Source organism: Ictalurus furcatus, chromosome 8 (genome assembly GCF_023375685.1).
Source record: "Ictalurus furcatus strain D&B chromosome 8, Billie_1.0, whole genome shotgun sequence".
In the NCBI taxonomy this organism is placed as follows: domain Eukaryota; kingdom Metazoa; phylum Chordata; class Actinopteri; order Siluriformes; family Ictaluridae; genus Ictalurus; species Ictalurus furcatus.
Window position 1 is genome coordinate 10,971,094 of NC_071262.1, and position 17,053 is coordinate 10,988,146.

The window sequence follows — 17,053 nt, forward strand, 5'->3', positions numbered from 1 at the left end:
AAAGGCAGACAGAGAGCCAGTTCTGTTGGCCATGCTTCTCAAACATGGAACACTTGCCAGTGCAAAATTATACGATTGCCTTTGCCAAGAAAAATACATGCACTGCTGAAATAGAAGACAGCTGTCCATATGCTGGCATCCAAACTGGACACGCTTTGTCTTCCAAATGGAACACAAGGGCAATAACAATATTTTCAGCTGAAGAAAACATATTGCGTAGGGATTATCACAATATACTGATGATTAACTGACTATGAGCATGTTACTGGTCCATCGGGGTGGTGGTGTGAGATATGTTCTGCACTATGCATGCAGGAATTTGACCGGGAAAATACTCAGCATGTACGGCAGCTCTTTAGCGCCCTGGATGAACTGCTGTATGAAGGTAAAATGTGCAGTAAATCTGAGTCTCTACGCAAGGAGTGTGAGGAGTGGAACACGCACTCCCCCCACCTCAGGTACACACCCATCTACATGTTCTCAGTACTTCAGCACCTGTATGTGCTTGTGTCTTTCTGACTTTAGAGTGCGATTACTGTTCTGTTCTTGGAAATGAAGTGGGAGAAATACAGTCAACTCCAGAATTATTGGCACCCTTGAAGAGATTTGTCAAAATGATTTTATAATATAAAGATTACACACACTGATTAATGGTACAACAAATAATAGTAAAAGTCAAAATCACTGACCTACATAAAGAATATTTCAAATAAATGTAAACAAATTGTCATCTATCATCATGGAGAAAACCAAAGAGTTTTCAGTAATAAAGAGACCATTGGTTCTTAACCTGCACGTTAGGTAATGGATATAAAAACAGACGCAGTTTAAAATACCATTAAAGAATAGCTGAAAGTTTTTGTTGATTCCTGAGGCATTAATACAGCCTGAGGCTGTAGTTCTAAACTACTCATGCCACAGCAAGCTGCTCAGAAAGAATGAATTAAAAAGCCTTTCTTCAGAGCAACCCAGAAAATACAGTGATTGAACTTCACCAAGCATTACTGGAATTACAATGAGATCAAAATCAAACGTGTCGGCCATGCACACTATTGACATGTTCTTGTTTGTGTTCAGCAAACAAGAACAAATCCCACTATATCACAGACACCCACTGTAGTATACTAGGTCAGATCATTGGTGCTTTGGGTCTGTTTTGTGGCAGGTGATCTAGGAAGATTTTTTTTATGAAGATGGATCGTATTATAAATTCTGCTAACTACTACAATATTTTAGCTCCAAACCTGGATGCCACTGCCAGGAGGTTTAGCCCTGTCTATAGTCTATAGTACAATGACCTCAAACATGCTTCCAAATCAGCACAGAAATGGTATTGGGACACAAACTAAACGCTGGGTTCGATTCTGACCTCCGGTGACCGTCTGTGTGGAGTTCTTCCCATGTCCATGTGGGTTTCCTCCAGGTTTTCTGGTTTCTTCCCACTGTCCAAAGGATAATGCCATGAAGCAGTTAATGTAGATGAATGAATGAAAGAAAATGTGTGGTCTGCATTAAAGAGACCAGTCCACATTGTGTTTATTGTGGGGGTGCTGATCATTTAATTATTATATTTAAATAATTACAAATTAAAATAAATAAATAAAAATAGCACATGTAATTATTTATTATTTACAAAAGTATTTATTTAAAAAAATCACCTACTGCATCATATATTATACACACACACAGTAGCATGCAAAAGTTTGGGCACCCTTAGTCAAAAATTCTGTTACTGTGAATAGTTGATTGAGTCATGAAGTTAAAGAGGAAACATTCTTTGTGTGTGTGTATGTATGTGAATGTATGTGTGTGTGTGTGTGTGTGTGTATATATATATATATATATATATATATATATATATATATATATATATATATATAAATTTTTACACAAATTTAGTGTTAATAAAAAAAAGGAAAGGAGCACCATGCAAAAGTTTGGGCACCCCAAGAGATTTGAGCTCTCGGATAACTTTTACCAAGGTCTCTTAAATCCTTAATTAACTCATTACATTTATGGATTGTTCACAATCATCGTTAGGAAAGTCTAGGTGATGCTAATTTCTAATGCTAATTAAAGCTTTGTCCCAACAATCCGCAGCAATGGGCTCCTCTAAGAAGCTGCCTAGCATTCTGAAAATGTAAATAATTGATGCCCACAAAGCAGGAGAAGGCTATAAGAAGACAGCGAAGTGTTTAAGTTGCCATTTCCTTAGTTTGTAATGTAATTAAGAAATCACAGTTAACAGGAATTTTGGAGGTCTATGTTTTTTTTGAGGTCTGGAAGACCAAGAAAACTTTCAGGGAGCTGCTCGTGTGATTGCTAGAAAGGCAAATCAAAACCTCTGTTTGCCTGCAAAATGCTTTCAGGAAGACTTAGCAGACTTTGGCATGGTGGTGCACTGTTCTGAAATATGCACAAATATTACCTTCATGAAAGATTAATCGGGGGGGTTGAATTTTCCTAACCACAAATTCAAAGGAACATCTTAACAAGCCTGATGCAAGTCCTGTGAACTGATTAAGATCAGTGCATGCAAGACGCCTCAAGAATCTCACAGAACTAGAAGCCTTTTGCAAAGAAAAATGGGCAAAAGTCCCCCAAACAAGAATGGAAAGACTCTTACCTGACAGGAAAAAGCATTTACAGCTTTGATACTTGCCAAAAGCGGTGTTACTTATTAGTATTGAACATACAGGGTGCCAAAAACATTTGGCTTTTGAAATTATATATTCACAGTAACAGAAATTTTGACAAGGGATGCCCAAACTTTTGCATGACACTGTGTGTGTATCTTACAGTGTGTGTGTATCTTACATGTGCAGATTCCTTAATGAGAGTGTATTCTAGATTGTAGAAATGCACATTTTTTTAAAATTAAATTTTTTTTTTATTTACTTTTTTTTTGATTGAAATAGTGTATCATATTTAAATGTCTATGTTGAATTGTATTATCCTTCAACATTTTCATGTAACAGAAAAAATAACTAGAAATGGATAGGTAAGCAAACTGTGTGTGGTGATGCTCCAGGATTTTAGGCAATCAACTGGCGCCTCCAAAGCAAGAGGGAATTCAATATGTGCACTGGACACCCACTAGCACTAGGACTGCAGCATCATCACCTCCATGCCTGGATCCAAGAGACAACCACAGCGAGTAAGCTCTTACTTATCTTCCAGTCCACACACACTAGAACCGACTGTTATTATGTAACACAAAGCTTTGTGTCACAACACGTTTGCTGACAGCACACCTAAATTAGTCTGATTAAGACTAATTTTGTGTGTGTGTGTGTCCCCTTTGATAGATTGACAGGTTTTCCTATCTTGAACTGAGTGTTACTGTGATAGGCTCTGGATCCACCATAACCCTGACCAAATCAAACTGGTTACTAAAGAAAAACTACTTAAATAATAATTTTTATTACATATTTATAAAAAAAATCCATTATTTATTACTGTCTCATTTATTAGGAGAATACATGTATCTGAAAATAGATGCACAAAATCCCTTAACATGCTTGAAAATCTTTCTGATAGCAGGTGTGAGTTAATAAATAAACTCGAGTAATGTCATGATTTTGAATACATCTTAAATTAAAACATATATTTCTCATAATAAACTTTTGTCTATATAAAAGTCATGTATTGCATAAAATAAGCCAAGGATATAATGTTTCATGGTATGAATGTTTAATCTTTATGAGCAAATTATGCTTAAGCAGTTCATAATGAAAGAAGCAGTGCTAATTGACTGGTATTACATTCCAGTGTAGAAGGCTTATTAGAGTCCCAGTTGAAGAGTGATGTTCCGTGTTTGAGAGAATGAGAGTGATGACCAGCTCTGTGGGAGTTTCTGATAGCGGAGAGTAATGATGACTGGCTCCGGTAGGCACAAGGCCAACAACAGACAGATAAGACAGATGGATAAGGAACGCACGTGTGACAGAGCGGGAAGTGACCAGATAAAGAACACAGCCTACCCAAGATATCCATCCCCTCTGGACATTTCAGTGCTTTGAGAGCTTGCCACAGATATCTTGTGGTGTGAAGTTCTACATTCAGTCTTTTTAAAAAAAAATTATTTATGTATTTATTTAAATATTCATTTATTTTTTATATAAATAAATTTGACAATTTGCCCATAATTTATGCAAGTTAAAAGTGAATGAATAATTTTGTAGTTTTGTTGTAGTTGTTATCTCAGAACCAGCACTATGGAGTGGAAAGGTTACATTGCATGTATGCCATCAAAGCTTTTGGTCATGTAGTTTGCATGTGTTGGGGTAAACCACTTGTGAATGCGCGTGATCTCTGATCCCTCAGACGTCACTGTCTTAAACAGTCAACTGTCCCAACTTTTTTAAAGTGCATTGCAGTCATCAGATTTCAAATGAGTGTATATTTTCAAAAATAAATTAAATTCACAAAGTAAAATATAAAATAATGTTAATAATGTGTTTCAATATAGTACAGGGTGAATTGAATTTTCAAATGACCCTTCTTGTTGTGTGGCTTTTTTTTTTTTTTTTTCCCCCCTCTCTCTCTCTCTCTCTCTCCATTTTCCGTACTTTCCCAACTGTTTCACAATTGGGGTTGTAATACCTCAATATCTTTACCACTGTATGCCCTTAACTGTTGTCTTGTGTGGTGATATATTTTTTTTTTCTTCATCATTTTCTTTAGAATTTCTGAAGCTAGTAAACTTTTTAAAAAGTACTTTGTTTGTTTTGCTTTTGCTTTTCTTTCCATTTCTGGCCTCTAATGTGTTAGCCCTTGATGCATGGATTCATGCTATTGATTGGTTTCAGGGCTGTTTTCTACTTCACTAGAATGCATTCATCAGTGTGCAGCACAAAAATGATGTTTTATTTTACATGCACCGTCACATACCAGCCCTCTCGCAGAATGCTTCACACCTGATTTAAAATATACAGTGCTTTGTGGAGTAATGGGATGAGATTGCTGTAAAAATGCCCATAAGTGCTGCATTTATCAGTCTGGCCCATTTATGATCAGTTATTTTCTCTCTCTCCCCCTCACTAATTCTTTGTCTTATACTCCTTCCTCTTTTTTCCCCTCCCTTTCTGCAGGCTATGTGTGGAGGGCTACCGACTAGCCCCAGGATCCTGGTCTGGTCAGTCTGTACACTCTGGGTTACCTATTTCAGAGCTATCATCCTTGCTTATCCCACAAGAGGAGGAGATGTATGCGGTAGAGGGCAGGATAGAGGAGTTTCTAGCTTATGATGGGAGAGAAACGTAAGCCACACAATGAATCTTCTGTTTGTCCACATTCAATTTATGTATGACTTATTTATACATTCACTGTGCACTATGTAGAAAATAACTAAGTGAGCAACAGTAAGTACAATAAATAAGAAATGCATTTCTTAAAATGGAATCTTGTAAGGTTCTCAATAACAACCTTAGAAAAGCTGCAAGCAGCGTTTAAGGGGGCCAAGCACGAAAGGCACAGCAAGCATAATGTAGAGCCTGAAGAACATGAAGAGGAGAAATGGAATGTACATGAATGAATAAAAGATAGGTTCAGAAGCACAGCTGAGAATAAGGTTGAACAGGAAATGAACATAACAGAGGCATGTATTTGCATGCCAACAGGTTGAAAGGTTATTGAAATTCTGAACCACAAAAGAAAGGAACTGAATGACACAAGATTACAGACACTTTTTAGAAGACCACATGGGAATCGACCACAGGCACTTTAGAACTGAAGCTTGTTGTTTATTCTAGTGCACCACACAGAGAACACAAGTTTGGTTTGATGTTGAGGAGAGCTTCCAAGGCAAGAACAAGCACACAGAAGCATTAGTTAGAATGTTAACAGATACTGGATCATAACTTTTGAATAGTATGAATATCAAAATTATGTTCAATGATTTGTGTGGCTCTGTCCACTGATTATCTGAGCCAATAATGGCAAGACTTGGACCAAATTTGAAAGAGAAGTAGCAAAAAAACCCTCAATACTGTACATTTCAAAATGTTAACTGTAATGGGTGGAGTCTTAATCTAAGATATGGACTGCGGTCACCATGTGGAGAGTAATATGATTAATTCAATTTCTTTTCTCTAGGACAGTGTTCAACAACTATAACCATTTGAAAAGTGAATTTTTGTACTAGTGGTGGTGCTCCCAGTGGGGTAGAAGCAGAATAATAAGAAAACTAACTGATACAATAGGTGCCTATGTACCTTCTGTGCTTGGCCCCTAATAAAGGGTTCTTTCACAGGGAAAATTGAACAAGCCTTTATGTTCCTAGAGTCCCCCCCCACATTAAATACAGGCACACAGATTTCTGTTCTGTTGACTACACTTTAAAAAAAAAAAAAAAAAAAAAAAAAAAAAAAAAAAAAAGGCTTCCTGATGATTCAACATACAGACAGGGTTCCCACTGGTCATGGAATTTCTGGAATGTCATGGAAATTTAATAAAGTCTATTCCAGTCATGGAAAGTCAGGGAATTGTATCATTTTGGGGTTGAAGTCCAGGAATATCGGGGAATATTGTTTATAAATTTTGCAAATATATGACATATATATATATATATATATATATATATATATATATATATATATATATATATATATATATATGAGAGAGAGAGAGATAGATAGATAATATAAAATCAGTCTTTTCTTTTTAAAAACAAAACAAAACAGTGTGCTCATTTGCTGAATGTGACATGGTTTTATGGGTAGTAATGTACTTAAAATGGCTTATGGTACCTTGTAAATGGATGGATTTTTATTTCCATTAAAGAAATATATTTTGTTTTATAAGGACCATTTTGTTTGAGATGTAAACACTAGTCATGAGATAAGTATATGTTCTTTTTAAGCAATGAAAACTAAGTTTTCCACTGAAAATGTCTGCTGACCAGGAAATCGAGCTTACAGATTTAATGGGTTAAAATAGTTAGTTTATTTCTGCTCAGTATCCAGGCAATACATTTTACCATTCTTCGTACAATAGGTCATGGAAATTCAAGATTTTGGTCAGGGAAAGTCAGGGAAAAGTCATGGAATTTTACATTTGACTTTGAGTGGGAACCCTGTACGGAATTATTGGTGGGTAATAGAATTGATAGAATTAATTCTAATAAAATTAATTCATTAATAGAATTGGCAGAAAATATTGCATGAAGCAAATATTATGAGCAGTGGCTACAGTAAAAATGTGAATTTTTGATAATAATTACTAATATCCAATAAAAAAAAATATTTGGAGAAAATATTTTTTTTACCTGCAAATCATAATTCTTTTAAGAACTTTTTTAACAGTAGTGTTCCCCTCAAAAGAGTTACTGTAATTAAAGCAAACTATAATAGTTTTGAATGCATTCAGTGTACATTCAGTGCATTGTTGTTATTGACTAAAGAAAAGACATTGTGGTTACACGGAACTTTTTTAATTAATTATTATTATTATTATTTTTTTTATACACACACACAGAATGTACATGGAAATAAACGTCACATTGACCGAGGCCTCTGGCTTTCGACATAGACAAAACCTTTACACTCTGGGATGGCAGGTGTCTGTATAGTTAAAGATATCAGGAATTTTACAATGACTATATAAAATAAATTGTATATAAAATGATCCAAACTCATAAAATTTGATGATGTAAAAATCAGTTTTAATATTGCTTCATATTTAGTACAATTTTGGCCTAGAAAAAAAGATAAGCACTTAAATAGCACTGTTTCAGTGACCAAATTTATTTCATATTTTATTACACCAGTAGAGAATTGTGTACACATTGAGGATGAAGTGTATAAGGATGTGCATGGTTCTTTTATGTTAGGGAAAATGAGGGAATGGATCAGAGGAAGGCTTCAGCTGTTGCCTCCTGGGATGGTATACCCCGCGTGTCCCCCAACGCCTGCATCCGTGATGCTGTGGCTGATTCACTGTTTGATGATGTATGGCGGGAGGTAGTGAGCTTACTGGAAGAGCTGTTGCGTAAACACTGGGAGAAGCAACATTCTGGTGGGTCTAATTTAATTAATACTGACAGAGATGCTTACATTTGTATGCCAGTTCTTCTATCATTTTTATTTTTTTTTCCCCCCCATAAATTTTAGGAAGCATTGTGAAGGCAATCCTTAATTCATATTTGTACCAAGGTGCAATAATAGACACAGTCTGAACAGAAAGAAAGAAATGGAAGGCATGAAGTAATTTATTTGGAATTAAGGAAAACTAGGCTCATGATTAAATATTTACAAAGGCTCTGTGTAACAAGAGTATTATATAGACGACCAAGTGATCTTGACTGATGTAATGTATGCATGCAAAGTGAATATCGTATATAGCAGTGTGTTTGAACTTCTTTGGACCTATGATGTATCTTTTTTTTTTTTTTTTTTTTTTTTTTTTTTTTTTTTAAATATAGTTCTATATATTTTTTTAAAAAATAAATTAAATTAAGTTACTATTTTGCTAGTACTTAAGATCACTACGAGACTTTTCCCTTGCCTTCATTATTATGGCATCAGACGGAGCAACACAGAGATGGATGATGGAGAGTACAAGCCAAATCTTCTGTGAACCTTCATCACATCTCCCATCAAGAGGAAGCCACATTTCTCCTAGCAGAGGCTCTAATAGCAGGAGCATGTTTCTATGGACAAACACCTATAATGGGCAGGTACCAACCTACAACAAAAACACAAGACAGAAATACAGAATGCTGTTATTTGAGCAATACAGTTCTGCGCTTCTAAATGAAACTCTCTTATTTTGTGTTTGATTAGGACTCAAATGTCTTTAAGACTAATTTAAACGGTGTTATGACAATCCAAGCAAAGCCTTTGCAACAAAGACAGCAGGGATATGGCGAAAGGTCATTGTAAGTCTCATATAGTTACAAAATCTCAGACAAAATCATTGCAGCACTTGCAAAACCGATATATAATACTGGTTGAGCAGTGCTCTTCTTTTGATCATTTGCACTATTTTTTATGTATATGTGTATATCTATCTATCTATCTATCTATCTATATATATATATATATATATATATATATATACACACACCTCTGACTGTAATGCTTTTATAACTATGCTGACAGAGTGCTTCCTAATATTTACAGTATTCTATTATTTCTATGATGTACATGTTCTTTTCATTCACAATATATAAAATATCAGGGGATGATCATATTTCATTATACTGTCTGGTATACCACACTCAAAATCTAGCTGCACTTAATTATCTTGGTATCCATAACTGGTAATGGAAAAAAATGCATTATTATATGTGGTTTAGTCAAAGGGGTTCTGATTCAGTTACCAAAAGTTACATTTTGCCAACAATTTTTTGTTTTTTTGCTTTTGTGTTGATTCTGTTGAAGGTGTGACTCAGACGACGGAAGCACTACACTCGCCACACTGAAGGCCCAAAGTGGAATGAGTACACACTCGCACAAACCCTCTGGCCAGCGGATTCTCCCCAAACTCAATGGCAGAGCTCTTCTGTGTCATAACTTCCCAGCACAAAGCTCCCTGCGAGGAACCAGGCTGTTAGTCATAATCCCAGATTTACCCACTGATGCTGCCTCACAAAACGAGATGATACTCAACAGTATCTAATTTTGCTAGTTAGTGGGAACTAAAGTTACCAAATAAAAACCCATTGCTGTGGCAGTTCTGTGTCCTGCACTAATATTGGCATCCTTGGTTAATATGAGCAAAGAAGGCTGTTTTTGTTTAACATTGTGATATTGTGCTAAAAGAATTCACAAAAATACTCTCGTCTCATGGATATCAAACAATTGCAAAGAAAACATATCCAAAACATGGTTTATCCAAAACCAGAGATTTATCCAGAGAATACATGGCAAGGGATCTGAGACCATTCCTCCATACAGAATCTCTCCAGATCCTTCACATTTCAAGGTCCATGCTGGTGGACTGTCCTTTTCAGTTCACCCCATAGGTTTTCTATGGGTTTCAAGTCAGGGGACTGGGATGGCCATGGCAGGACGTTGATTTTGTGGTCAGTAAACCATTTTTGTGTTAATTTTGATTAATGTTTTGGATCATTGTCCTGCTGGAAGATCCAACCACGGCTCATTTTAAGCTTTCTGGCAGAGGCAGTCAGGTTTTCATTTAATCTGTTGATATTTTACAGTCCATGATGCCATGTATCCTAACAAACTGTCCAGATTCACGGGCAGAAAAACATTAAAGAGCCACCACTATATTTAACCGTGGGCATGAGATATTTTTCCATATGGCTACCTCTCTGTTTGTGCCAAAGCCATCTCTGGTGTTCATTGCCAAAAAGCTCTATTTTGGTTTCATCTGTCCATATAACCCGTTCCCATTTGAAGTTCCAGTAGTGTCTGGAAAACTGAAGACTCTTGAGTTTGTTTTTGGATGAGAGTAGGGGCTTTTTTCTTGAAACCCTTCCAAACAACTTGTGGTGATGTAGGTGACTTCGGATTGTAGTTTTGGAGGCTTTCTGACCCCAAGATGCAACTAACTTCAATTCTCCAGCTGTGATCCTTGGAGACTTTTTGGCCACTCGAACCATACTCTTCACAGTGCGTTGAGAGAATATAGACACACGTCCTCTTCCAGGTTGATTCATAACATTTCCAGTTGACTGGAACTTCTTAATTATTGCCCTGATGGTGGAAATGGGCATTTTCAATGCTTGTGCTATTTTCTTATAGCCACTTCCCATTTTGTGAAGCTTAACAACCTTTTGCTACACATCACAGCTATATTCCTTGGTCTTACCCATTGTTATGAATAATGACCAAGGGAATTTGGCCTATGTGTTACCTCATATTTATACCCCTGTGAAACAGGAAGTCATGGGTGAACAATTTCCTGGCTTACCCAGGTGTACTAAAAAATGGAAATATCAATGGAATATACAAAATATATTTTTCTTATACGAATTCATAGGAGTGACAATAATTGTTGCGCACACATTTAACAAAGATTTTTTTTAAAAATAAACCTGTTGTTTGAAATTCTTTTGATATCCATGAGCGCTAAGTATTTGTGATTTATTTATATTTTTTTTAATGTATTTTTTTTAACAAAAGATCAAATGGATAACAATAAAGACAATTTCTCACAGCCTTCTATGCTCATATTTACCAAGGGAGTCAATATTAGTGGATGGCACTGTATTTATGCCTTTATTCCCTTTTTTGTCAGTGTGTTTAAAACCATTTTTAAAAAAGGATTTTTTTTCATGTCAAATGCGGATTTAATACATAATGCAAATTTAAAACAATATAACAAGATTTACACACTAGAAGGTCTTCTGAGTATCTCTGTATTCACAGACAATGCTTATTAAATTTGCCCCTAAACCAACCTTATTAATTGTGAAACTGTTTTATTTGTAGACCTCTGGAATGACTGAAGAGCTAGCTCGGAGCATTTGCAGACATATCAGGAGTTATCATACCTCTGTTAGTTGTTGACTGTGTTTGTGCTGTAGATCCACTGTGGCTGAGGACCTGCTCACCCCACCTGTGAGTGCAGTTCAGAACCACAGACTTCCTCTCATCCAAGCCGACTCTGCCGAGCAAGATTGTAACATTCCTGCTCTCAGACATACACAGGTAACATACATTGTCACAGGTGGCCTGATCCAATTGCTTTTTGATTGATTTTTATATAATGTTGTGACATACACATCTACTATTTACACAATGTAGTACATGTCTCTTTTGAGGCTGCAAAAAGAACTAATTTGCATATATTTTATGTAACGTTGATTCATAACTCTGGTTACTCTGTATGTTTACTTCCCCTTTTTTTTCATGGTTCAATGCATAGTGATGTTTATGAAACTGAATGAATGGCAGTGTGATATGTCCTTCACCATTTTTAGCTCAGGGGTCGGATCATGAGAGGTGGTGCAGTGCACACAGTGTCCAACCTTCCACCACTGAAAGAGCCCACCCTACTGCTGGAGTCCCTATCCCGCCCCAACACCAACCACATGTTCAGAGTAAGAGTCCTTAAAGGAGCCGTTTGTAGAGCTCACTGATGGAGTGACTTATAAGGTATTGGGCCATCATGAGCCACCAATACAACTTTAATGCATTTGGCACAATAATCTGGAACTGAACTGGAGTGAAAAACACCATTCTTCCAAAATATATTCCCTCATGTGGGTTTTGATGATTGCAATAGAGAGCACTTTTATCATGTGACTCCAAAATCTCTAATAAGTATATATTTGCTCAGAGTTGCGGTGACTGTGGATGCCATATCATTCCATGCTTGTGGTGGCCCAACACCTTTACTAAGGTACAAATTACAATGAAACATGACAAGAAGAAAAAAAACATGCACATAGAAATGCTGGCGCTCGGTTCTGCTTCCTTCACGTAAATCAAAGTTGGGGACTTTTGCTCTCCTGTGCTACCTGCACCCATAGTAATAGACAATTTTTGAAAAATTTCAGATGTTTGAAGCACAAAAACACCTGAAGTGCTAGTGAAACTGGATTTGAATATGTTTGGACTAGGATTATGGAATGTTCGTTTTGAAAGCAGTTTAACAACAATTTTAGTTAAATCAGACTTCATAATGCCCTGTGAGACCTGCTGGTATGCAGACCTGTAGAGAGATGTAGAATTGGGAGTGCTTATTCTGCTGTTACACTATATGGCCTAACATTTGTGGACACCTGACCATCGCACCCATATGTGGGTTTTCTCCAAGCTGTTGCTGCAAAGTTGGTAGCACACAATTATCTAGAATGTTTTTGTATGCCATACCATTACAGTTTGTCTTCACTGTAACTAAGGGGTCCAAACCTGTTCCATGACAATGCCCCTGTGCACAAAGCGAGGTCCATAAATACATGGTTTCCCAAGGTTGGAGTGGAAGAATGGAAGTTGCATGCACAAGTGGCCTGCACAGAACCCTGACCTCAACCCCACTGAACACCTTTGGGATGAACTGGAACACTGACCCCGACCTCCTTGCCCAGGCACATTAGTGCCTGACCTCGCTAATGCTTTTGTGGCTGAATGGGCATGTAGGGGAGTGATAGCTCAGTGGTTAAGGCGTTGGTCTACTTCTCAGAAGGTTGTGAGTTCAAACCCCAGCACTGCCAATCTGTAACTGTTGGGCCCTTGAGCAAGGCCCTTTGCCCACAATTGCTCAGATGTATGAATGTGACATAAATGTAATGAATGGAAAAATCTCCACAGCTATGTTTCAAAATCTAGTGGGAAGCCTTTCTAAAAAGAGTGGAGGATATTATAACAGCAAAGGGGGGACTAAGTCTGGAATGGGATTTTCAAAAGTGCATATTATCCACAAACATTTACCATATATTTTATTGGGAAGGTATTTTAAATTAAAGACAGCTCCCCCTTTGTCAATTCCTAATGCCCAATCATAACAGCCTTGCATGAGCAGGGATCACTCAACTTCATAGATAAAGATAGGAATGTTATAGCAGGTGTTGTATGTGGAGGGTAAAATTTAAAAGGTCTGGTGTAATTCATGTCTTGTTACATTCTGCAGTCAGACACACCGATGAAAAGTTCTTACACAGCCATGGATTTTTCCTTTAGTATGAGGACCGGGAAAAGCCTTTTCACTGGAATCATCTCCAAAACAGGTGATTATGCATGTGTGTAACAGTAACACACATGTAGCCTATCTCACACTCGCACACATTAATCTTACTTGTTTCTGACCATTAATATTACATATAGTCCCCTCCAAAAGTATTGGAATGGCGAGCCAACTCATTATTTTTTTTTCTGTACAATGAAGACATTTGGTTTTGAGCTCAAAAGATGACTAAGATGATAGATCAGACAGTAAGACTTTGTTCCAATACTTTTGCTCACTTAAAATTAGGTGGTCTGCCACTAAAGGTGTCATGCTCTAAGTTGTTTAACACACCTAGGTGTAAATATCAGGAAATGAAAGCTGAAATTCTGATTCTTGGGTGGGGGGGTTATTATTACATGCTCATTATTACATATAACTCATAAGTAACTATTATTACTTGGTAGATGTGTATGTATGGTCATTGTGAGCTGAGTTTTGTTTGTGTCTCATGTGTTACTAAATTGTATGTTGAATTTGTGTCTTAGGTGAAGGCACACCTATGGGTGTAACAGGCTTCAGCATGGGCATCACTTCTTCTACAGCAAATGGCTTTTCTGACTGTGCCACACCACCAAAGAGACGCACACATCTTCTCTCTTCCTCTGATGGGGAAGGGGGGAACATAACTGTACTTGGATCAGTGGGTAAATATAAAGCAATAATAATTATGAATGAGTTTATTCAATATTATTTATGCTTAAGCAACATATCTTTGGACACTGGCAGTTAGGTTTCTGTTTTTCTAATACAGCACTCTGGATTTGAAATGAAACGATGCAGACGGACTATATTTGCAGACAATTTTTTATGATCGACAATTTTTTAAAAATACTTTTAACAATTTTCCTAAACTCTTAACACACCAACACACAATTTTCAAAACGGTTCATTACATGCTCAAAATCCACACATTGTAAACTAAACTCAAACAGTAATTTTCAAAATACAATAATACACTAAAACAATACACCATGTCTACCAAAACACTGCAAACATGTCTCAAAATCAAATAATTCTTCCAAAACACTAATACATGTTCTCTTCCAACAGGAAAATTTAGTCAATCATAGTACAATGTCATAAAAGCACTAACATTAGATGGAATTACAGATACCGCGTTATTTTATATGCGTCAGGTCTGCCCTTATACAATAGACAGTATGCTGTATTGTATTGATCATAGATTGTGCTTTGCACTGCAGTTTCTTTTGAAGCCTCTCTACATTTTTGTTTTGTCGGGTTTAGCAAATGCATGCATTTTGTTTCTTTTGCTGCATAAATTCAATGCAAAACATGAATTGGGGGGGGAGAAGACCGAGACAGAATTGCTGCAGTAAAGGCTCTATTTGCAACAGGACATTACTGCAAGATAACATAAATATGCAATATAGCTTCCATTTATTATGCGAAAATACAAAATATACAAACAGGAAAAGCCACAGAATAATAATAATTAAAAAAAAAGTCATCTTCTAATCTACCCAGTATTCTGCATTTGGCCATATGTTCTCATCCACATCACACCTGATATCATCTCTGGCAAGGCATCTTGGGAAGAATCTCTTGGCATGCCTTATCCACCCCTGGCAGTGTTCAGCTGTGATGTCTTGGCATGCAGCATCCATTTCATCTAGGGGGGACATTTGGTATTGTGGACGATGGTCAAAAACCTTCCATCTCCAGGCTGAGAACAACTCCTCAATAGGGTTGAGGAAAAGGTAGTAAGGGGCAAGGAAAAGGGACATCATCTTCGGATGGGCATCAAACCAGGCTGTGACTGCATGGGAATGGTGGAATGCCACATTATCCCATGTGGTCATATATATTGGCAAGTGGTCTCCCACTTGTCCCCTTTCTGCCTCTGGCACCTGTCTTTCGTACAGGTCTTCTAAAAACTGGAGAAGGGGCCAGTCTCACATTTATGCGGCACACATGGTGATGTTGGCTCCTCTCTGGCCCGGCATGGTAACTGCAGCCCTTTTGCCAATTATGTTTTTTCCGCAACAATGCTTTTTCGACAAGTTGAAGCCATCCTCGTCAAAATAGATCATTTGATATGGGACATTGGCCTCCAACTCCATGATTCTCTGAAAGTAATCAGACATGTTGTGTGTAAATGCTTTGCTGTATTACCTACTGTATGTCCTATTGTACTCCAGGTTTATAGAGTAGTTTACTGCAAAACACACTATGTATAGTATAGTAATGACTGTATTGCATGACCTTACCTGGACGTATTGGCGACTGAGTTCTTTGATGACCTCAGCGTTCCTTTCAAAAGGAACTTTTATATAGTTGTTTCATTCGGACTCTGTGTTTAGCTAGAGTCCGAGAAATGGATGTTATGCTGATTGCTGCAATGTTCCCAAAGACAAGGTTGTCCTCTACAACTCTGGACTGAATGTCCTTCAGTTTTATTTCATTGTCAACAATCAATATGTTGACAATAGCAAGTTCCTGTTCTTCATTTAGGAGCTTTCCTCAGCCCCCTGAGGGAGGTAGACGTTGAATCCTTAGAGAGACAAAATACAGTTACATATTAGAGACCGGAGGCATACGGTCACTGTACAGTAATACATGGTAAAATTACTGTATTTACACTTTGCAGTAGGAGGAGCCCTTATACAAGATCCTACCTGTTAATTTCTTGAAAAATCCCAGTGTGCCCCAGTTGAGATTTAGCTGTACTCGTTCACCAGCCTCTCTGTATGATAGCCTGTGGTTTCATCAGTTACCCTAGCTCTTTCCCTTCTTTGGGAGCCACCACGCATTCTAACTCCTCTCCCTCTATCTTATCCTCGTCCAGACATTAGTAAATGGTCTGCACTTATATAGCGCTTTTATCCAAAGCGCTTTACACCTCATTCACCCATTCACACACCAATGGTAGCAGAGCTGCCATGCAAGGCGCTAACTTGCCATCGAGAGCAACTTTGGGTTCAGTGTCTCACCCAAGGACACTTCGGTATGTGGAGTCATGTGGGCCGGGAATCAAACCCGCCAACCCTACAATTAGTGGACAACCCGCTCTACCACCTGAGCCACAGCCGCCCAGTGGTCTCCCTTGTCCTGGTACTCGTCTTCCTCTCGCTTGTTGAGGCATTTTTCTTCCTTTCTTTGTGTTGCTCTATATTGTTCCTTTTCCACACAAGATCAACCCAAAGAGTTCCTCTTTTACTATATACCATATGGTCATGCGATTGAAAAATCCTCAACACCTGAGTGTGTTTCCTAGATGGGAATCGGCTGTGATTGATCTTTTTGCATAACTTCAATCAGCTGTTTCTCAGTAGCAATCGAGTAAAATACAGGGGATATATTTGTGTTTCAGTTCACCATATGAACAGCTGTTCATTTTGACTTTACCCTATAAGTTAGGTTTAGAACATGTTATCTGTTCTGACATGCAGTGTGA

The 17,053-nt window shown here is 37.4% G+C and overlaps 1 protein-coding gene across 1 annotated transcript in view; it reads left to right on the top strand.

The window, feature by feature from the left end:
* The window catches only part of fam149a (family with sequence similarity 149 member A), a 29,908-nt gene that overhangs the window by 10,778 nt on the left and 2,077 nt on the right, over positions 1-17,053 (top strand). Inside the window, exons 4-14 of the mRNA XM_053630721.1 lie at positions 316-458; positions 3,032-3,157; positions 5,094-5,261; positions 7,832-8,016; positions 8,526-8,677; positions 8,784-8,878; positions 9,384-9,551; positions 11,495-11,618; positions 11,891-12,010; positions 13,543-13,639; positions 14,124-14,282. Coding sequence (XP_053486696.1) covers positions 316-458; positions 3,032-3,157; positions 5,094-5,261; positions 7,832-8,016; positions 8,526-8,677; positions 8,784-8,878; positions 9,384-9,551; positions 11,495-11,618; positions 11,891-12,010; positions 13,543-13,639; positions 14,124-14,282 — 1,537 coding nt within the window. The remainder of the gene's footprint in view (positions 1-315; positions 459-3,031; positions 3,158-5,093; positions 5,262-7,831; positions 8,017-8,525; positions 8,678-8,783; positions 8,879-9,383; positions 9,552-11,494; positions 11,619-11,890; positions 12,011-13,542; positions 13,640-14,123; positions 14,283-17,053) is intronic.